Here is a 22,037-nt window from a genome sequence, read left to right on the forward strand (position 1 = left end):
GAGGGAAATGGGGGTGCATCTTACAGTCCAAATGTAGCTTACCTGGCTAGTAAAATGTCGTTTACATTTACCTTGGTGAAATACTACGTTATTTTCGTCATTAAATATTTTACCACACATTTTGCTTCAGAATTTTTTTCCCATTTTCCTCCTTTAAAACCAAGGTGCATCTTATGGCCTGGTGTGTCTTATAGTCCTAAAAATATGGTACATTCACTACACTCTTTTTTTTTTTAATTTAAAGTCATGTTTTTCATCAGATGGATTTTAATTTGTCCAGAATGCCTGTTTTCTTTGAAACAAGGGATTGGTACTTGCTCTGCTCTCCGCCTGCAACGCCCCGCCTACCGGAGAACCCCACGGCAGGCGCCCTCACCACCTACGGATCTCTATTCCGACAGAGGCTTCTCGGGCGCCCTCTCCCGGCCACCCCCTAGGCACCCCACTGGCCCTGTCCTCCGTCCCAGAGCAGCCACCATCCCCTTTCCCTGACTCTCCTCCATAATGTTCGTCACCATCTAGCATTCTACCTACCTACAGAAATATTTGCCTGGCTAGTATAGGTCAGCAGATTGAGCTCGGGCTGCGAACCAAACTATCGCAGGTTCGATTCCCAGTCAGGGCACATGCCTGGGTTGCAGGCCACGGCCCCCAGCAACTGCACATTGATGTCTCTTTCTCTTTCTCTTTCTCTTTCTTTCTCTCTCTCTCTCCCCCCCTCCCTTCCCTCTTTAAAAATAAATAAATAAATCCTTTAAAAAAGAGAAATATTTAGTTTATCGATACTGAATACGTATCTAGTGTATTTATTCCCTCAGTAGAATGAAGGCTCCGAGAGGACTAATTTTCACTTATCGTTGTCGCCTAATGTGTTGGGGAGTCTCCATCATTACAGCGAGAGGCCAATTAAATACTTGCTAAATATTTACTGAATAAAGGCATTTTGGTTATTCCATTTCAGGGTGGGTTTTATGTCCTTATGAGTAAGGGCCACTTAAAATAATTTTTCAGACTTAGAGGGCCCAGGTGTTTATGGGAACCCTGCTGGTGGGCGGAGCCCGAGCTCCCGCCTTGCACCCACCTGGGATCCGCTGCTGCTTTTACTGCCAGAGGCCGGTTCGTCCTTGGCCGACACCTTCTGCTTCTTGTTCATCCCTGCAAACATCAGCAGGACAAGGACTTAGGACCAGGACTGCATGAGGCAGCTCAAATACCATCCCTCTGCACTGCCGAGCTCCACCTTCGGCGGAGGGCTGATCGCATCGGGCCCCTGACGGAGACCACGGCCTCTCGGAGGGGCGGCGGCTGTGACCTGGGCACCTGGGGTAGCATCAGCGGGTCCCAGGAGTCCCGGGGGCGGCCGAAAGCAGGCGATCCACCGGCGCTTCTTTGCAATGAAACGGGAATAGGATGCTCTCTCCCATAAAACACAATACGAAAATTCTCCAAGTACGGTTGTAAAAGGCTCTCCGACATATTCTTTTATTCTTACCATCCAATTAGAAGATAAGGGATTGGAAACACGAACAATACAACAAAGCTTATGCTGTAACTTAACTGCACTAATTGTTGACATACGCTCAATTCCATGTGGAATTCACTGCTTCTCCTAGTAAAGAAAAAGTGCATGCACCCTTTTGCCTGTGACACTCTAAGTCTTAGCCTGCTCTGCTAATGCCATGGTTTTTCACTGTGAAAGATCTTCAACAAAACAGAACTGAAATGTCCATGTGTTTCAGGGCTGGCAGACGTGTAGCTCTAGCTAACGTGAAAACGTCCCTCTACCGCTCTGAAGTGAAGGGGCGTGTTCACACGTTCTGTTGCCATTTCAGAGGGCGTCTTGGGCAGGAGAGACAGAGCCTGTCCGAAACCAGGGCGAACTGCACCTCCCTGCGGGGGCTCTGGCGAGGTTTTCTGATCAAAGATGCTCCAGCAACTGGATGGCGGCTGGGGGCCTCCGTCCGGGCAGATGCGCCTTCTCACAGATTTTACTCCCATCTGTGTGCCCCCCAAACCTTCCCGTGGACCCATCTGAGGACCCCCCACACCAGCCTCAGGAGCAGAAATCAAAGCACTCGACGAGTTGTTGAGTTCTCCTTTTCTGCACTGAGGATGGTTTTATTCAAAGTGGTTTAATAGGAGTTTTTTCCTGTGTTCTCTTTTAATAAGATTTAGAGTCTGATTTATGCTGATTTTAATTGTTTTCTCCACTGAACCAGGACATTTCATTTCCTACGCTGCCTCCTTCTTTCTAATGCTATTCACTTCCCCAGTGTTATTCTGGCACAGCGTACGGTCGGAGATCGCGGCAGCGGTATTTCTCAACTCAAGTCACTTCTACGCTGCGACCTGCCCTCCCTGCTGCCAGGAGATGGGGTCTAAGCCCACGACCTTGAGTACAGAAGGGCTTGTGACTGCTATGACCGAGGGTGTGGGCAGGCAGCGGCGGGTCAGCCCAGGCACTCGGGTGTGCCGAGGGCTCTCAGGACGTGTGCTGTGCAGAGGGGAAGGGAGAGCCACTGAGAAGCAAGTGTTGTGACCGGAAGAGCAAGAAGGAGACAGGCGGGAATTGGGCAGGTAGGCCCGGTCAACGATCCCCTAGTCATGAGACCTCGACGTGTCCTTTCACATGAACACTGCTCCCGAAGGGTTTCATGTGATACAATGCACACACGTGCATGAGCACACACACCACGCCAACTACATGTGCAAGTTCCCGAGCACAGAAACACTTACAGCACTTACAGGTGCAACGGGAAACCCACTGAACACCGAGTTGTAGAAAAGGTGGAAGAATTTCATCCGTTACTAAGTACTTTCTACGTCAACAGAATACATTACTATACTGAAAGGTCACACTGATCGCTGTAAACCAGTCCGAAGAATTTAAAAATACAGAGAAGAAGTCACCTGCACTTGCACTCTCCGAGGGTGGTAACCGCTAACAACTCGGCGATCGTCCCGCCCACAGTCTGAATTTCCCACACTCCTCAGCGCACGCCTGCCATTGATGCTACAATGGTTTTTTTTTTCACTCAACTTCATCAAAATACTAACAAGAAGTTGCCAATAAGTAGGACAATGTTAAGGGTGTTTTGCTGAGCCTAAAATTTCAATAATGTTTAAAACTTCTACGTGGGATACATACTAATCCAAAGACAAGAACTGGCATGCTATAGAATCACACCCAGTGACAGTGAAGGAATATGCACGAGTACTTGCCAGCACACATACAGAAACGATTGAAATGAAATGAAAACTGATTTTGAAATGGACCAAACATAATATACCGTCTTGGACACTAAGGGAATTATCAGAAATACATTTTGAAATGTGAGTTTTATGTTGTTCTGACATGTATCAGAAAATGTAACACCAATATGTCCAGTAAGCTCTAGTCACTTGGCAGGCCATTACGCCTGACAGACAAAGAAATAAAAAACCCCACAAACTCGGGGTTAGCAACGAAGCACCAGCTTACCTGAGTAGCCGAATGATATGCTTGACATCGGACTAAGGTAGATCCCGCTTCCGTACATGGCGCCGTGGAGCTACAACGGGAAGAGGCCTCAGTCAAAGGTTTCGAACGTTAGTATGTTACAGCAGAAGGCAATCTCATAGGGAAGCGGTGACTGTTAGAAAGTGATGAAGATTTTATCGCAAGGTCTGATGTGTCTGATCCTTGTCCCTCACATGCAGAGTAAGTTGACATGTGGAACATGACGGAGGCAAAGCTCCCCTCCCCCAGCAATGACAGCGAGAGTCACTCATCGTAAAGTACCGTGGTGGGCTTTGCGTTCATGAGTCTAGCATTCCAACAACAGAACAGGCTGAAACATACGTCACCCACTAGCAAATCAGTTAACTGTCCTACTCAGATTTGCATTATCCAACACAGTCATTCCACTCTCAACCTCTAAATTTTTCAAGTTACCGAGTTTCATTAACTGGAACTCTCCCCCGGTCTGAGAAGACACTCAGAACAACTGGAGTTCTCTTATTCTGTGCTCTAGGGACCTGGCCCCGTCTTCCGTATGAATTGGAGTTATGAACACGGACAGTCACTCAAGTCGTCATCAGTGAGTGAGACCCGTCCCAGTGACGTCCTTACGTCATCAGACTGAACAGGGCCGCATGACAGTGAGGGGTGGGGATGGTGGGCGTGAAGGGCATACATGAGGACGAGGACTGGACCACGATGCACTGGGACTCCAGGTGCTGCCCTGGAGGCTGGACAGCAGCTACCACAAGGCCCTTTGGTGTCAACTTCCCTACTAGCCCCCGCTTCCTCTCCTGTTAAAGTCACCACCCTGAAGCGGTGCTCCAAAAGGTGTGTTCAATGGACAGACAGAATGCTTGCGGGGTTTTGCTTTCTGCAGGAGCCTTTTTTCGGAAGTTCGCAGGGATGTCCCTGTTTGGGCATAAGGCAGGTCCACCTTTCCTTTTCATCCCTGGACGGTGGATAGGCCGATTCTGCTCCAGTGACTTTGTGAAAGCTACTTATCCTACTAATAATTGCATGTAATTAAAAAAAAAAACACACCACCAGGAGGGCATCCAGAACTCTAGGAGTGGAGAGCAAGGAGTGCCCAGGAAAGCGTTCAGAAAGTTTACCTGCAACCTTGTGTTGGAGGCAACCACCAGGCCGTTCCTCAGGATGGAGTGCCAGTTCTCGATGTGCGAGCCACTGGAGTGGGAGCAGGGGAAAAAGCGGAGCCAGAGATCAGCGATCTTTGAAACAGCAACCACACATCGTAATAAAAAAACATCGTAAGTCATGTCGCCTTCTAGAAGTTCTGGGTGTTCAGGTCAAGCATTACGTGGTTGACTGTTCAGTGTCAGCCAGCCGCAGCCCGTCACTAAAGGGAAGGTTGCGCTCCCCACGCAGGCCTGAGGACTGAGGGGAAGACGCCCCTGCCCACCCAAAGCCACACTCACTGGAAGGCGAAGGTGCTTCCGAAGAGTTTCTTAGCAGCTCTGAAGTTGGATTCTTTGGCGGGCGGACTGCTGAGAAGCAGGAACTGATGCGGCGTGTGCATGAACTTCAGTTGCTGCCATGGAAAACAGTGACAAATGGGACAATGTTTGAGTTAACATATTAATCAGGCTGCCGACAAGTTCAAGTTTTACTAGTTTAAGAACTGCCTCGCTTCAAACCATAGTAACTTTATGCTAATCACATTAACGACACCATTCATTTAAAACGGTAACCATCAGTGATGGTATTGTTACCATTACTGATGGTATCACTGTACCATCAGTGATACAGGAATGGTATCACTTACCATTCATGTGTAAGTGCTAAATCATGGTTGCTGGTATGAAGGATAATTCTTTCAGCTAACAGAAAATAAATAGGAGACTGACGATCCAAAGTTGTTTGCATTTAGTTTTGGAATAAACTGTAAGATATTCAAGATCTACTTTCCTAATCACATTTCTTCTGAAGAGTTTTTTTATTGAATTTCATAAGACACTAGCTATTCAACTAAATAAATAGCCTGAGAGTTTGCTAAGCAAAAAAGATAGTTCAACAGGTTTAAATTGCAAAAATTATGATCATCATCATGCTGTATTTCCATATATTGGGTTGGCCAAAGTTCGTTTGGGTTTTCCCGTAAGGTGGCTCTAGTAGTACTTAGTTGTCTCTAACTTCATTGAAAACAATTTTGTTAGGCTGTATTGTGACAGCTGTCATATCAGTGCGTGCTTAAAAAAATTATCAAAATTGATGAATTTTGGGCAGCCATTTTACAATTGAACACGGAAGAAAATACACAGCATGTTTGGCATATTGTGCTTTTTTACTTCAAGAAAGGTAAAAATGTAGCTGAAATGCAAAAAATGATGTGTGCAGCGTATAGAGAAGGTGCTGTGATGGACTCAGCATGCTGAAAGTGGTTCGAGAAGTTTCCTGCTGGAGATTTCTCACTAGGTGAGGCTCCACGTTTGGGCAGGCCAGGTGACGCTGATGGCAATCACATAAAAGCATTAACCGAGAACAGTCAATGTTATGCACCATGCGGGAGGTGGCCGACATACTCAAAATATCCAAATCAATAAAGTCATTGGTAAAAATGAAAAATGTGTCTTTAGTTCACAGAAAAAAAACAACAACCCACATGGACTTTTTGGCCAACCCAGTATTTAGAAAATTGTTCACTGCCTACATTCAAATACTGTTTCCACTTTGTTCTAGGAAAGAAATTGAAACAGAACCTTTTGAAGAAGTTGCCTGACCAAGGTTTGTAAGTTTTGCCTTCCCACCTAGGAACGCACGGAGATGGGAACACCACAAGGACTCTCACGGGCGAGGGACTCAGGGGCAGGGCACCTGAGAGTTCACATGCAGCTCTCGGGTGAAGGCGAGAGCGGAAACCAGGGCCCACTAGCTTTCTCGTTATTTTGCAGGCCTATCGGGCCGATGCGTACGCTATCTGCGGGCATTATCTCCCCCAACACAGAAAAGCAGAACTGGGCCAGCACGAACCTGACAATGATGAAAGGCACATTACTCTTTTCTGGCCAATCCCCAGATGGCATTCTTTCTACCCGCTTTGGAATAACTATCTCACATTGACTTTGGTTTATTTAAAAGTTCAGGGCAACAGCCTGAATTTGAAATCCTGGAAAAGCTTGAAGATGTTGCAGATACGGCCATTTCACACTGAAGAGCTGGCCTTAACTGGAGCCCCCTTTAATGTGCGGGAAAGGCTGGCACACAATCACAGGGGTCCACTCTCACAACTAACAAGTGCCCACCACCCACCGGCCGTGTGTACATGTGAAAAAACCACTTACCCTGTTCACTGGCAGTTTCACGATGTGTGACCTGTTACTCGAAATGACCCTGAAATTGATGAAAATAGTCCATCAGTCAAAAACATTTGCCAAAGGTAAAGTTTTATTCCTTAGTTGGCAAGTGATTGAAACCTACTTTTACTGTGACACAAACTGCATAATAATTTTATTTAATTACATTATTTTGCTTTGCTTCCTGAAACAATTTAAAGAGCTTAGGTAACAAAAATCATACTTTAATCTGAGAACAGATATTTTAATCTTATCTTCTTTAAAACTTAAGATATAATTTTTAATCATCACGATCTCAAAAATCGGCAAAATGAGCATCTCTGAGTATACTTTCAAACAGTAGTAATCTAAATATTAGAAAGATTAGAAGTTGACACATACAACTGCTTCTTTGTCCCTCCCTACATTACCTAATTAAAAATGAGTTTTTAATGAAGATGTTTTTCTCTAACTATCTGAGAATCAATTTGGGCTGATACATACAATGATTTATACACAAACTGTTATTCAACATACTAGACACTGAAGTTGCAAAAATTAAATTCAGGTATCGGAAAGAATTGTTTCATGTATACAAAGTAACAAGCAGGGAAATGATAAAACACTTTGGTAGGGTTTTTTTTTTCCTTGCAAGTGGAGTGACTGACAAGCTGCAGGAGGAAGAAAGGGTTCCGGGTGAAAGGTTCCCCATCAGGAGGCCGACTTCAGGGTCAAGGACCTGTGACCCGAGAGCCGGACCTTCGTTCGGAACGTGACGGAGCGTGAGAATTTTCACGAGTACAGTGAAAACCGTGTGCGCTCTTTTACTGAACTCAGAATTTTAGCAACAGACCCTAAAACATTCCAAGAAGGAACATTTCTAACCCTAATGTCTGTCGGTCGTATCAGGCTAAATTAAATGTGTATCGTAAAATGTTGACTAAGTGGAAGTTACTAGAATCATGAGGGATCCAGAATCTTTCTCCTTTGCCCAACTTCACCTGATTTTTAAAAACGTCCAGGCCCTAGCTTAGAATAAACACTACTCACACCAACCTCTTATAATCTTTACGGTTGTACTACTGCATGAGAATTGTGATGATTTCCATAGTCAGAGTTTTCAGTGGTCTCAGAGAGACATGTACATAAAACCCCGAGAGGCATGATGAGTAGATACTGCTGCTTCCATCCCAGACATGGGACACCAGAGGGCCCATCACCTGAACGGCGTTATGCAAGGTGAGTCCGAGACCCGCCGGCCCCAGCCTTAGCGGGGCCTCCCTCAGGGACCCACGGGGGACGGGTCTGTGTCCCTCGCCTGCAGCATCGGACAAGGGGTTTATCAAGTTTATGTCATCGCTGGTAAGGGAGCAAATTATACAACACATACATTTCAGACAGATGTTCAATCATAAGTGAGTTTTAGCACTCAGTCCTCAGCTAGAAAATGAAATACACCAGAAGCTGCTTCGCCAGGTAAACCTAGTTGACGACATTTTTAAAACTGGAGACAGTGGCTGCCAAGCCCCGCCCCGCCCCCCACCCTCCCACCCCCGCCTCTCCACGCAGTGCATGCAGCAGCATCGTCCTCCCTGTGTGACGTGCGGGGTCTAACCACAGTGGGAGTCACAGCCGCATGGACTGCACAGTCACCGGGCCCCAAGGGCTGTGCAGTGGTAGCACTGCAGGGTCTGCGGAAGAGGCTCGCATCCCGCCCCCCGGCCCCCGGCCCCACTCTCTTAGAGCAGGCAGCAGAACGCGATGCTGTTTTCACTGAGAGGAAAGCTGAAATTGCGTACCACTGCAGCAGGGGATGAGCAAGGGGGTCCTGTTTATCCATCTGCTTCTTGATTTCCAGGTACGGCGCCTGAAAGAAAGTTATTCCACTTCTTGACTTTTCTTAAACATCTCCCTTTTTAAAAAAAATATTTATTTGTTTTTAGAGAGGGGAGGGAGGGAGAAAGAGAGAGAGAAACATCAATGTGTGGTTGCTGGGGGCCGTGGCCTGCAACCCAGGCATGTGCCCTGACTGGGAATCGAACCTGCGATGCTTTGGTTCGCCCCCCCGCGCTTAATCCACTGAGCTACACCAGCCAGGGAACATCTCCCCCTTTTTTTTGGTCTTTCTGCAAAAGGAAAAGCAGACTGAACAGGCAGGCGTGCCTACATCTAGTGAAACTGGAGACACTGTGGCCCTGACCAGGTACCAGTGACCATCGCCTTGTGGCTCCCCTCCCCGTAGGGTGAGAGCTGGGAACTTCCCCGGGGGGACACAAAGGGCAGACCGACCTTGTGCCGAGAGACTCTGGTCTGGTTTCCACCCACTGGGCGTGTCTCGCAGGCCGCCTGCTGCGTCCCCACTCAGGGCAGCCCAGTGCCGCCAACCGTGAAAGGTGTGCTGTGCCCACCCACCGCACCTAACTTTCCAGAAATCTCCACTTAACCCTTGAGGAGGTTTCCACACCCCCGAAGCCCTATTTCCACTTTGCCACAGCGCCTCTTGTCCCCTGTCCTCCTTAAAAATGTCCCTCACTGTGTCTCAGCTGGGGGTGCCTTCAGCTCACCGGTGGTTGGTCCTCCCAGTAAACCCTGTGTTGCCGCTCTCAGTAAGTGCTCCGCACCGTTTCTCTTTGACAGTGAAAGACTGTCCTTAACCTTTAACCAACACTAAAGAAAAACCTGCCACTGCCCCTATGCACGCTCGCACGTGAGGTATGGACTGCAGTGCCGCCGCTCTTTACTTAGAAAAAAACTGGATGAAATTTACACAAGGGCCCTTCTCTTAAAAGTATTTAATGGCACTTATTTACCTTTTCATAGAACCAAGGGCAGTCTGTCTGTGACAGTTCAGGTCTATCTATAGGGCAGAACATTCTACAAACCAGGACAGTATAGCGTGGTGTTTATTTGGAGAGGTTTAAAGAATCGGATGCAGTGACACCGGATAGCACCCCGATGACATGCACGCAGAGAGGGTGCGGTTACTGGTCACCACCTTGGCGGTGAAGAAAGCAGAGGCATCAGGGATGCAGGGACTTGCCAAGGGCACAGGACGGCCCCTGACAAGCAAGGTCGACACATGGGAGCCCTAACCTCCTTCTCCTCGGCTGACACTGTCGTCCCCACCTCCTCCGCCGGAGGAGCTCGCCAGCCCATGCCCCAGAACAAAGGCAGGCATTTCCCACAGTGCGGTCGGGAGCCAGGGGTGAGGCTATTTTTAATCCAAGAGCGGCCCGGGGGTAGGGCAGGGTATAAATATCCCGCACCACAGGCTCTGGGGACTAAAAATGTTTACTTCGCTTTGTGTCAAACACTGCACAGGTTCTCTCTTCTCCCTCAGTGGAAATGTGGTTTATTGTTTTCTTTTCCTTGTACAAATATAATACATCTTTGTTTGAAAAGATTCACAATACAAAAAGGCGCAGGCATGGACAACAACCGGGAAGGGATGTCAAATAAGCAAATGGAGTTAACTTGTGAGTTAAAAGGCTCTTGGTTACCAGTGTCGACACAGACTATTTGTGAATGAATGAATATTTGACTACAAGAATAGATAGGTATCAAAAGACTCAAGAATCAAAGTTGGGAATGAAAAACTGCATGTTTGAAACACATTTTCAGACGGATTACAGACAACAGGAGGGGAGATGGGTGGGGGCAGGGGAGCGAATGCTCCGTCTCCTCCCCATAAAGGAACAGAACCTTTGAGTCCCTCCCCAGAGAGAGGAGGCGACCCAGGGTAACGGCACTGCTCGTCAGCCGGCAAGGGTCTCTGGGCAGAGCAAGACTTGACCCCATCTTCTAGACTCTGTGCTGCTGTGAACTGGAAACGATTCACTTCTATATCAAATGATGAGCTTTAGGCCCTGGCTGGGTAGCTCAGTCGGTTAGAGCATTGTCCGATCTGCCAAGGTTGTGGGTTCGATCCCTGGCAAGGGCACATACAAGCATCAACCAGTGACTGCATCAATAATCGGAACAACAAATCGATCTTTCTCTCTCCTTTCTTCTCACTCTAAAAAGAAAATAAACCAATGAAATGGAACAAAATAAAATGATGAATTTTAAACCTCTCTCCAAATCTTTGGCAGCGGAAAGGGCCCGATAACTCAAGAGCATGTGGTTTGCCAAGGGCCGGACTACCTATGGCAGAGTGGCAGGTCAGATGTTGGTGATGAACCCGACCCGCGCTCACCCAACCCTTCCGTCAAAGCCGCTCTCCTAAAGGCCAGAAACACGCACTCATCCTCTTAGGAAGTCTGCTGTCTCCCCACGTTTCTGAGATTCTGTACTGTCGCTAAAATATTTATGTACAACTTAAGTAAGCTTGATAGAATATTTGCTTTAACACTAAGATGGTACTTTAAAATGATTACCACTAGTTAAAATGGACAGTTTAGGAGGACAGTGCCAGACTTACCCTTTGCCTTAAGAGAGCCCGACACACCTCCATGTACTCCACCTCTCCCTTGAACTTGAGAGCAGACCATCACGACTGTGATTATGCTATTACCGTCCCCCCCCAAGTCACAGTGGTAGTGGGCCAATACGCTTGTGCAAGGCAATCAAACATCCTAGCACAGCCCCACTTCAACGTTTTGGTGGTTTTAATCATACTCCCCTATAGCAGAAAAGCCTGCGTTTCGCTCCACGGCCAGCATGCTCAGGCATTTTTTTCAAATATGATCGTACTCAAGCAAAACGGAAATGTCCGGACCGCAGCTGCCGCACTTACTTGCGTCATTTCTCTGATGGAAGTTATGCTGTCCAGTGCTTTCATCACGCGGTCGTAATTCTTCTTCTGTTTGAATAAGAAAAGAAAATGAAATAGATACATAGTATTTTTGCAAATCTGTGCATTACTAAAGAAATGCATTATTTCTGTACAGGAACCTTCCATCCGAGTCCACTGGAAAGCCATGCCCGCGGCGGGCACCCGGAGGGCAGACTTCCATACGACGGTTCAAGGACACGGGGTGTGTAACGGAGCCAGAGGGGGGGAACAAAAGAAAACAGAGCCGGGCCCCACGAAGCACAGGAAATCGCGCCCAGCCTTTTTAGAGGGGAGCCGATGCACGCCCAAAAAGGGGGCCGGGTTCCTGACGCTGCCCTTTCACACTTAACACGTACGGCACGAAGGATAAAGCAAGCGTGAAATCCTGCTGAAGTCCAGAAATCCACCATTAAGTCTTAGGATTTCATTTCGTTTTTATTTCCATTTAACGAGAACACTGTTAGCCCGAGAGGATGACTGGCAGGTGCGTATGTAATGCCATGCGCTCGGCGGACCGTCCACTCTAAGTACAATGCCAACGGGTCACGAGAGCACCGTGCCAGGGAGGCAGGAAGTTTTCCCAAGGAAATCTTCCATGGTCACTGTGTCCAGAAAATGCTCGCAAGAGGAACATCAATCGAGATTAAGGCAATTTTAGCTGTCCCGCCGTTTGAAATTGTTATTTCAGAAGGATTCTGCTCAGTAGCCATTAATATTTGTGATATCAGTAGCCATTAATACTGTGTTCTCAAGAAATGCCAGCTGATGGACAATATGAATTGAACTATCACTAGCCTTCAGGTAACTGGAAGGGGTGGGGGGGACAAGGGACAGTGAGTGAAAATGCAACAGAAAAAGGGAAATGTGTCCTTTTTAGACATGATTCTTATAAGTAGTTGCATAAGCTAGAAGCTCAGAAAAATAGGTATGAAGTTACAATACCCATGTGGACCACTATCACTGTCGACCAATTGCTGCAGCTATTCATTCAGCCGCCTTCCACGCGGGCGGGCTGTGGGAGACCAGAATGAGAGAGGATTGGGCGGGTCTAGTCCTGTGGCGTTCTGGAAGCACCTTTGCAGCATGAAAGTTTGGGGGAAGGAGCAGGGTACGGGCAGGACAGAAGGTGGAAGCAAATGCGGTTTGTACAACAAGAATCCCGTTCCCAAAACGGGTGCAGGGTCCAGACAGTGGTGGGTAGGCTGGGGGCGGGGGGGAGGGACAGCGATGCCGACAGAAAGCCAGAGCTGCCAGGGCTGAATTCTCAGCTGTGGTTGGAGGAAGCGGTGGCGGGTAGGGGGGTGGGGGGAGGGTAGGCAGGCCGTTGCCAGGCGACTCCTTACCCTGGGGTTGAAGGCCAGCATCTGAGGGTCATTGGGGTCGACCACAGAGGGATACGGCTCGAAAATGACAACTTTTCTCGGCGACTCCAACGCAGACCGGCACATGGACACCAGCAGGTCCACCACCTTGAAACGCACACAGAAGAGAGTTACTGCGCGTCCCTCCAGGGCCTGGCCACTGCTGCTCCCCCCGGGGTAACATTCATTAGGACAGACCCGGGGTTGCGACAAGCCTCTCGGATCTGCCCTTTGTGACTCCAGACCAAGCCTGACTGTTCACTAAGGAACACGTGTTGCTTCCAATCACTCTCATCCTAACATCTCCTAGTCGTGGACACACGAGGTCTGTCCAGAAGGCATCCAGCCACGTACTATGAAAAACAGAGGCATTTACTGAAGAAGATACAAGATACAAGAAGAAACACTGTACACAGGACAGTGACGCTTCAGTCCCCTTCGAGGTGGGTACCGTGGGACCTCGCACAGTTCTCCCCATCGCCATCATCAGCTGCCACGTTGTATTTCCCTGAATCTCACTGACGGTCTGAAATCTGTTCCGTTTCAAAGGCGATTGTAGTTTTGGGAAGAGCCAGAAGTTGCAGGGCGCCAAATGTGGGCTGTGAGGTGGCTGAGTCACCTGAGTGATTCCATGTTTCACCAAGAAGCTCTGCATGAGACAGGCTGCATGAGCTGGCACACTGTTGTGATGAAGCTGCCAGTCACCAGTGGCCCATTGCTGCGGCCTTCTGAATCATCCGAATAGTTTCCATGGATGAATGTTCAAGCTTAATGCAAAATCTGATGCACACGCATTGCTTCATTCGCTCAGTCATTTTGGATGTGAAGGCCACACAGTGCACATGCTCACTCGAGGACATCGACTGCCCCCACTCGTGAGTACAGTGAAGTTGTCATCCTTCACACGTGTGCATTCCAGTCCACTCTCCTTGGCTGCCAGGTCACATCGACATTGCACAAACCATTCTCGGTATATTAACAATGGCTGGACTTTTTCCGGGCAGACCTCGCGCAGTACGTACTAACACTGATCTAGTGTCTATGACAAGACAAGGAACGAGAGAAACAGGTCCTTGCTCTCACAGAATTGATGTTCCAATGAAGATGATGCATAATAAAAAAATCAGTTAAACAGATGCTTAAATACAGTCACTGGTCATGTTAAAGGTTATGAAAAATCAAGCGGCCATTGGAGATGAGGGCAGGCATGGTCGGTGCTTGCATAGGGTAACTTTCCCACGGGGTAAACCATGCACTTTGAAAACCTAAAGATAACAGCTGACTGGGATTCCTTTTACCCAAAATCATGTGTTTCCCCGCTCCGAGCATCTAAAACTAAAGGCTCTGCTAGGATCTTAGGGCATAAGGTGAGTGCTACAGCCAGCCAGTCAGATACCTTTCTTCTCAGACTGAGTAAGAGAACTGAAGAGCAATTTGGAGGATGGCTAAGCCCCTTAGACTAGAAATGCCCTCCAGGAATATTAAATTCGAGCAACGGCAACCACATCGGGCCATTCGACGAGTAAAAACAAAAGGTCTCCGAGTTTACAGACCACATGTCTCCGGAGGCCAGCACAGGTGATGCACCTGGTGGGGCAGGACCCTCCCCCAACCCAGCACATGTGGGCAGGAAGGGGCTCAGGGCTCTGGCCCGTGAGGGAGGCTCAAGTGCAGGAGGATGAGCAAGGCACACACTGGAGCCCCCACAGCTACACGCTGTATTCTGCGAAGAGGGGAATACGGTTTGCAGGCCAGTGGCCTTCAAACATTTCGATTGCGACTCCCTTTCTTCTGTGCAAAGAAGAGCTTGTTTGAGAGCCCGGCACAGGAAGAGTAAACGGAGCTGCTCTGCAGGGCGCGGCGTAACATGCAGGAGTCAGCTCCTGGGAGAGAATTCCCTTCCGTCTGGGGAAACAATCCGTGTCCGTGTAAATGGCAGGGTTATCGCCAGGCTACGGGGCACCTGCCTTCCAGTAGTGGGAAGGAGGTTTCACTTTAGAGCAGACACACTGACTTCTCCGATTTCTGGGTACCAATGTTCGGAGTTGAATCCCTAACTTGATCTGATGAAGTACCTGTGCTTTGTCAACCTTTATACAATCCACAATGAGTTTCTCCTTAAGAACCGTTATTTCTAGAGGCGTACCTTTACTAATATGAGAAAATGCACCTGTTATTCTATCAACCTAGCCTACTGCTGGCATCACGTTGGTTTTCCGTCCAATAAACTACTTCCGACTTCTAGACTGTAATTCATTCCTTCCCTCTTCACATTGTTTGAGGGTCAGTTTACCCCCAGTAAAATGCACAACTGTGAACTGTACTACTGGAAGAATTTGTTTTATATATATGTATGTATACACACATAAATACATACACACGTATATGGCAATGTAAATATACATGTATGTATATTTGCACACACAGCTGTGGACAGTTTAATTATTTTCACAGAGCTATCAACAGTGCACATTCAAGTAGTGGGGGTTTCTGAGCAATATTAGTTCCAGGGATGAAAATAACTTAAACATTTAAAAAAAGAAAGAGAGAAGAGAAAGAGCCACCATGGTCAGACACATCTGAGAAGCCCTCTGAGTGGATGCTGGTCATTTTCTTTCTTTTAGGGATTCTCATGGCCTCTAATTCACACATGTGTGCACCTCGGATGTAGGGCAATGCCAAGTTTTATATTTGAAAATTATTTTCATCGTGGAGCCATTTTATTCCACATCGCGTGGGATCAGTGTTCTACTACTGGTATTATTTCTCATCTATAACTCATTACTTCACAAATACTGTCCTTAGTATTTCACTGTATTAGTTTAACCAGCAGAGAACCAGGTTAAGGTTAAGGGACTGGGCACAAACCATGGCCCGGGCTACCCGTGTAGACTGTGTACCCTCCCCTAGCGGGACGCCTGCTTGTCACACAGGAGGCCTTGACCATGGGAAAAGTGACAATATAGCCGGTGTGTGACCACTTTACCCACCCATCTTGGTGAATTTTATAATAAACGAGAGGCTGACACAATTTTAGTGAAGCTATTTTCTCCTTTCTCTTCACTACCTGCAGGCCCCGATTTGTGAATCGTGCATTCATTTTATCTGTTCATGGGTTACGATGTCTTCCTGGTTTGCTCAATTGTTATGAGCTTTCACAGAATTAGGTTTGTGGCCAAGAAACTTTTTCCTTTTTCTTTTTTTTCATTCTCACCGAAGAACATGCTTATTGGTTTTAGAGTGAGGGGAAGGGAGGAAGAGAAAGAGGGAGAGAAACATCCGTCGGTTTCTTCTCATGTGCACCCCGACCTGGGGCCGAACCCGTAACCTAGGCGAGTGCCCTTACAGGGACCAAACCTGTGACCTTTCCGTTTACAGGGCGACACTCCAGCCAACGGGGCCACGCCAGCCGGGGCAAAACTTCCTCATATTTAGCTCTTAAACGTTCATTATCTCTTCAAGTATAGGCTGTGAAGTATGGCCCTGACCAATGTGGCTCAGTTGGTTACGCATCATCTTGCAAAGCAGAATGTCTGTTCGATTCCCGTCGGGGCACGTGCCTGGGGTGCAGGCTCAGTGCCTGGTCAGAGCACACGTGCAACCGATTGAGGCTTCTCTCCTTCTCTCCCTTCCCTTGTCTCTAAACAATAAACAAACAAAAACAAACAAAATCTTTAAAAATTACAATGTGTGGGCTTCTACCTGTTGCTCTCTTCCTTTATGGTTTATCATTTACTAAATGCATAAACTGATGCGCTGCCTAATTTGTATACAATATTTTTAAACAAAGCTAATTTTCAAGCCACATGGAATTGACACACAGTCCAAAATCAAGAGCTAAACTGTTTTCCCAAGGCTGCAGGTCATTTCTTCCACCCCACTTACTGAATCATCTGTATGTTACCACTTGCTGTGCTACCTCCTTTAACATGTAGTAAGTATATTTACAACGATGTACTTTGTGGGTAATCTGCCACTTTATTTCTTGACACTAATGCATTTTGTTAACGCACTGCAGGCCTGCATGGCATGTTTTTGTATGTGGGGGACCTAGCCTCCCTTAATTAACATTTTTTTTAGTTCTCTCTTGTTCCTTCTGATTTATGAGTAGTTTAGCTAGGCTCCATACAAAAAAAAAAAACAACAACAAAAAACCCAACTGGCATGTTGAGGAAATTGCATGAAGTAGTACATTCTGGCATCTTTATCATGCAGTTCTTCCTTTCCAGAGTCGTGGAGTGCTCCTCCACCTCCCAACTGCTGTTGTTTTGTGTTTCTCTCCTCCTGCCGTAAATACCGCTACCGTCAAACTGAGTGCTCGCTTTCCATGAGCTGCTCTGCCCGGCATCTTCTCACCTAAGTTTTAAAAATGAACTGGCTTCCATTTTACGGCACTATAGCCTTACAAATACATTTTATTTTTTGTTCTTTTTTTAAAGATTTCATTTATTTTGCCCTGGCTGGCATAGCTCAGTGAATTAAGCTCGGGCTGGGAACCAAAGTGTCCCAGGTTTGATTCCCAGCCAGGGTACATGCCTGGGTTGCAGGCCATAACCCCCAGCAACTGCACATTGATGTTTCTCTCTCTGTCTATCTCCCTTCCTTCCCTCTCTAAAAATAAATAAATAAAATCTTTAAAAAATGGTTATTATTTAAAAAAAAGATTTCATTTATTTTTAGAGAAAGGGGAAGGGAAGGAGAAAGAGGAGAGAAAGTTGCCTCTTGTGAGCCCTCTACTGGAGACCTGGCCCACAACCCAGGCATGTGCCCTGACCGAGAATCGAACCAGCGACCCTTTGGTTCACAGCCCGGCACTCAATCCACTGAGCCACACTAGCCAGCGCTATAAATAAATGTTAAATAATATAATGGACGGGGCTTCAATATCCCAACTTCACCACTTAAGATAGAACCACAACTACCTCCCACCCAGTAGAGAGCTGGTCTAGTTTCTCCCCCAGCAACTGCAAGAGCTAAACTGTTTTCTCAAGGCTGGGGGTCATTTCTTCCACCCCACTTACTGAATCGTCTGTGTTTTACCAGACGATTCACTGCAAAGTGACAAAACACGCATAGCATACAGAGAGCAAAATTCAGCTTAGACCTAAGATATACAACCATCGCCAGTTCGCTTTAGAAATGCACTCTCAGACATCTGCCGAGCAGCAGAGTGGAGGTAACTACTGGGCCGGAATACAACGGGCCAGTGCGATCCAGGACGGACAGGACGGGCGTCCGGGTCAGTACCTGCGCCCCCGTGGCGATCTCGTCGGCGGCTTCGTTCATCACGCCCAGTGTCTGGAAGGCGAACACGCACAGCTCGCGCTCACACACGGTGGGCTGCAGGAGAAGGAGGGGTCGGTTACCACCTTTTACTCATTCCCTCCCTCAGCTCCCCTCAGTCAAAGTCATGACATGACACTGACAACAGGAACAGAACAGACGAGGTTTTAGGATGATGGCAGAAAGAGAGGGAGTCCTATCACTTCGATGAAAATTTCTGTATTTAGGTCACAACGGGTAAATACACATTTCCTGAGATGAAGTCACAAATAGGACGGAGAAATCCATCACGGCAAGTTGTAGGCATTTACTGTAAGAACAATTCAGCAATATGCTTAAGCTGAAAAATTCATCTCTCCCGATTAAATACATTTGCACGAGATATATTTTCTCTTTAAAAAAGCAGATACTTAAGCTGGTGATGCAACAAAAAACGAGGTTCAACCTCACATCTGTGTAAAAGAAGTCAACACAGGAGAATGCCACCTTTTCCTGAGTGATTTTCTTTGGAAGAAAGACACATGCCTCTGCTTCCCTGCTCCCCAGCTCCTGCAAGATTGCTTTTGTCGCAAAGACTTTTGGCTTCACTAACCCCCTGGCATCAACAGCACTGAAAGATACACGGCGCAATTGCCCTGCAAGAGCTCCCTCTCATCTCTCACATCTAACCCGGTGTCATGGGTGTGATTGATCCTATCTGCCGCGTTACATTGCATTAGGTAGCTGATGGGGCCGAACACAAGGCAATCGGCGGAGCCCCACGCCGCAGAGAGGAGGCATCTGTGAGGGCCACTGCCCTGCGCCTGCCTATTTCAGGCCGGCTGGTCCGCGGCTTAGCCCGTGGGGAAGCAGGGCCCGCATCCTTTGTGCTGAGAATGGGCTCCCACGGTGGCTTTGTGGATGTAAAGCATGACGGATCTCAAAGGTTTCTGGTTGACGGGCCCCTGAGAGAAAGAATCTTAGGGGGAAATAAAAGGGCTGATAGATTTCCCGTGTCAGCCTGAAATGCGCAGTTTGAGTCCATTTCAGAAACGTCAGGAAAAGCTGCCTATGGGAGGGAATCCACTGGGAAAAGTTCTTCATCTTTCTAGACTTGAGCAACACAGACGACCCTATCTAGCCGGATATACTCAGATCAGACTGTGCAGCGTCTGTTTCTTTTATCTGAATGGTTAACTCGTTCTTAATCTTCTACTGTGTGTGTGTGTGTGTGTCTAAGTGCTTACATGTTTAACCCTCAATTTCCCCCACCAACACTGGCTTGTTTCTTGTGTTTTGGTTTACTTTCTGGGAGCACGGTGCGGTCTGAAATGATAAAAGCCGTCATTTGTGGTGCGTTTGCCACAGTGCCAAACACCACTGCTGGTGTTTGAGTACAATAAAACTGTATCCAAACGGGAGTCCGGGGAGAGGATGACCTCTGGACTTCATTCAGGGCTCGGGAAACAAATCCACGCCTCACTTGCCCCAAGTTCACCGAGGCAGTGAACAGACACAGAAGGTGCTTTATTTTTAATGCCCGTGCCAAGTAACCGCTTCCTATGACTAAAACCCATCAATCCCAAAGCCTTGTTAAGTGTATAGGAGTAACGATTGGTTTTTATATTTTCATTTGAACCTTGGACAATCAACCACACTTAGTTAGTGATTGTTCAAATAGGTGTGTGTGTGAGTGTGCACGTACATACTCCAGGCACTATGGTATCAAGTTGTTGCCTTAAACAATGACAAGGAAAATGAAATAAAATATAACCTGCTACCCTAGACTGGAAGGTCATTTTTAGAAATATAAAGCAGTCAATTTTGAGATGAACATTTGCAAATTAGATTTTGTAGACTACTGAGCCCCCCCTCCCCCAGGTTTATCCACATTCTGTGAGTTCAAATGTCAACTCAAGATGAAACCCTAAAAGAAATCTCTCCAATCATATTATGTAACCACGAGATAGCTCATTGTTCACAGGAAGTACCTGTTACTCCAACAGGAGACCCCGAATCAATCTTCCCTAATGAAATAAGGAGTTACATTTTGGATTAGCATTCTCACACCTTGAACCAACTCCCAGCTAACCCCTTACCCCACACAAACTCCGCTGTTGCTGTTACTTACTCAGAAAAGTCTGGCATGGACTCAAAAGAGAACATAGTAATTTAATAGCTATTACTGGATAAGTGAAATGATGTGTTTTATTATACATACTTTATGTGTGCTTAAATATAACTAAATGTGTACAGTACTTACTAGCTCGTTTTTTAAAACTTCTTCAATTGACTGACTTTAGAGACAGAGAGGAAGGGAGAGAGAGAGAGAGAGAGAGAGGGAGAGAGAGGGAGAGAGAGGGAGAGAGAGGGAGAGAGAGGGAGAGGGAGGGAGAGGGAGGGAGAGAGAGAGAGAGGAAGAATCCATGCATTCACAGGTTGGTTCTTGTTGTGCCCTGACTGGAGATGGAGCTCGCAACCCTGGTGAATCGGGGCAGCACCATCACCAACAGAACTCCCCAGCCAGGGCTGCGCCTTCGTTTTTGCTCTCACAGTAATTCATTTCAATTTGGAAAACGTTACCTGTTCTCCATGTTATGGTACTATATTGCTTTCGAGCAGCAAGTCCCTATCATTTAAACTGCAAAACCAAGGTGAGTGCCTCTTACCATTCCACACCACATTTGCAAGTTAATATTCATTATGCACCATTTAAAAGCATGGGGGATTTTTATGTCCCTAGGATAAAACTTATTTTAGAAGTTTTTAAGCTAAGCGGAACACATTTTGAATTTTATTTCAATGAAATCAACTTAGCATGGTATAGGTGAGTAGTTTTCAAACCTTTTTGCCAACCTCTTTGTTCAAACAGAGCATTATATGCAAACCCAACATAGAAAACAGATGAAAGTGGACACTATTTCCTGCAGGAGCATGTGTGCATGGTTCCGTTTTCCTATGTGCAGAACAGGGATAAAAATCACATCCAGCTCTCCAGGCTGATAAGAGGACCAACCAAGGAAGAGAATCAAGTGAGGTGAGGTTTATAAAACTTCCTGGAGGTTGAGAGCTGTGTAAATATCAACAATATTAGATAACCTAGATTAGCTGCTTCTTCTTGTTTTTCCCCAACATATGCACAAAAATAAGTGTTTAATCAACACTTGTACTGAAGCACATTAGGTAGTATTTTTATTTTCAATTTCGTGTATCAGAATTCTTAACTCATTGCTAAAATCTTTCTTGCTAAAACAGAAATACAAAACCTGCAAGCCTTTAATTCTCTGTATATCTGGTTTTACAATCAATGGTTTGGGTTCTTCTCACGTTTTGGGGGAGACACACACTGGGTGAGGAAAAAGATTTATTGCACATCAAGAAAGACAGGAATCCCAAAGAGACCAACACAGGTCCACAGAAGACAGGATAAGGCCGGACTACACCCCAACACATGGTGACCCCAACTGTCTCCTACAACTAGAGTTACTGTTTGATCGTCAAAACCAGTTTCCACTTAATTTGGATGTAAAAGAAAATCACATTTTTGAACTAAAAGCTTCTTGGTGTAACTGTTATTTAGCTTAGCCTGTAGCTCAGACCTTAAAGTCCCAACTTTCAGGCAGGGACAAACAGGGCTGAATAGGACATACTTTTTCATCCATTCTTCAAAGGTCAGACCGGAATACAGGAAGACCTGGCTCTTTTCCTCTTGGGAGGTAAAATAGGACATATCCAGGTTTATACTCAGTTTCTAGAGAATTCTCATGGAAATGCTTTAAACTATGACCAAATTATAACTGACTATTAATAATTTCACTCTGAAAAGAAGAACCTTAGTGATGAATATT

General features: G+C 46.6%; 1 protein-coding gene across 2 annotated transcripts in view; it reads right to left on the bottom strand.

Annotated features, from left to right (window-relative positions):
- PARP8 (poly(ADP-ribose) polymerase family member 8) overlaps positions 1-22,037 on the bottom strand; it is a 150,420-nt gene that overhangs the window by 12,739 nt on the left and 115,644 nt on the right. For both annotated transcript variants that reach the window (XM_036020161.1, XM_028513755.2), the window contains exons 16-24: positions 18,175-18,267; positions 12,910-13,035; positions 11,528-11,593; positions 8,592-8,659; positions 6,802-6,850; positions 4,939-5,051; positions 4,615-4,687; positions 3,482-3,551; positions 1,082-1,155 (exon numbers count right to left, since the gene is read on the bottom strand). In XM_036020161.1, the coding sequence (XP_035876054.1) occupies positions 1,082-1,155; positions 3,482-3,551; positions 4,615-4,687; positions 4,939-5,051; positions 6,802-6,850; positions 8,592-8,659; positions 11,528-11,593; positions 12,910-13,035; positions 18,175-18,267 (732 nt within the window). The remainder of the gene's footprint in view (positions 1-1,081; positions 1,156-3,481; positions 3,552-4,614; positions 4,688-4,938; positions 5,052-6,801; positions 6,851-8,591; positions 8,660-11,527; positions 11,594-12,909; positions 13,036-18,174; positions 18,268-22,037) is intronic.

Source organism: Phyllostomus discolor, chromosome 3 (assembly GCF_004126475.2).
Source record: "Phyllostomus discolor isolate MPI-MPIP mPhyDis1 chromosome 3, mPhyDis1.pri.v3, whole genome shotgun sequence".
Classification (NCBI taxonomy): Eukaryota; Metazoa; Chordata; class Mammalia; order Chiroptera; family Phyllostomidae; genus Phyllostomus; species Phyllostomus discolor.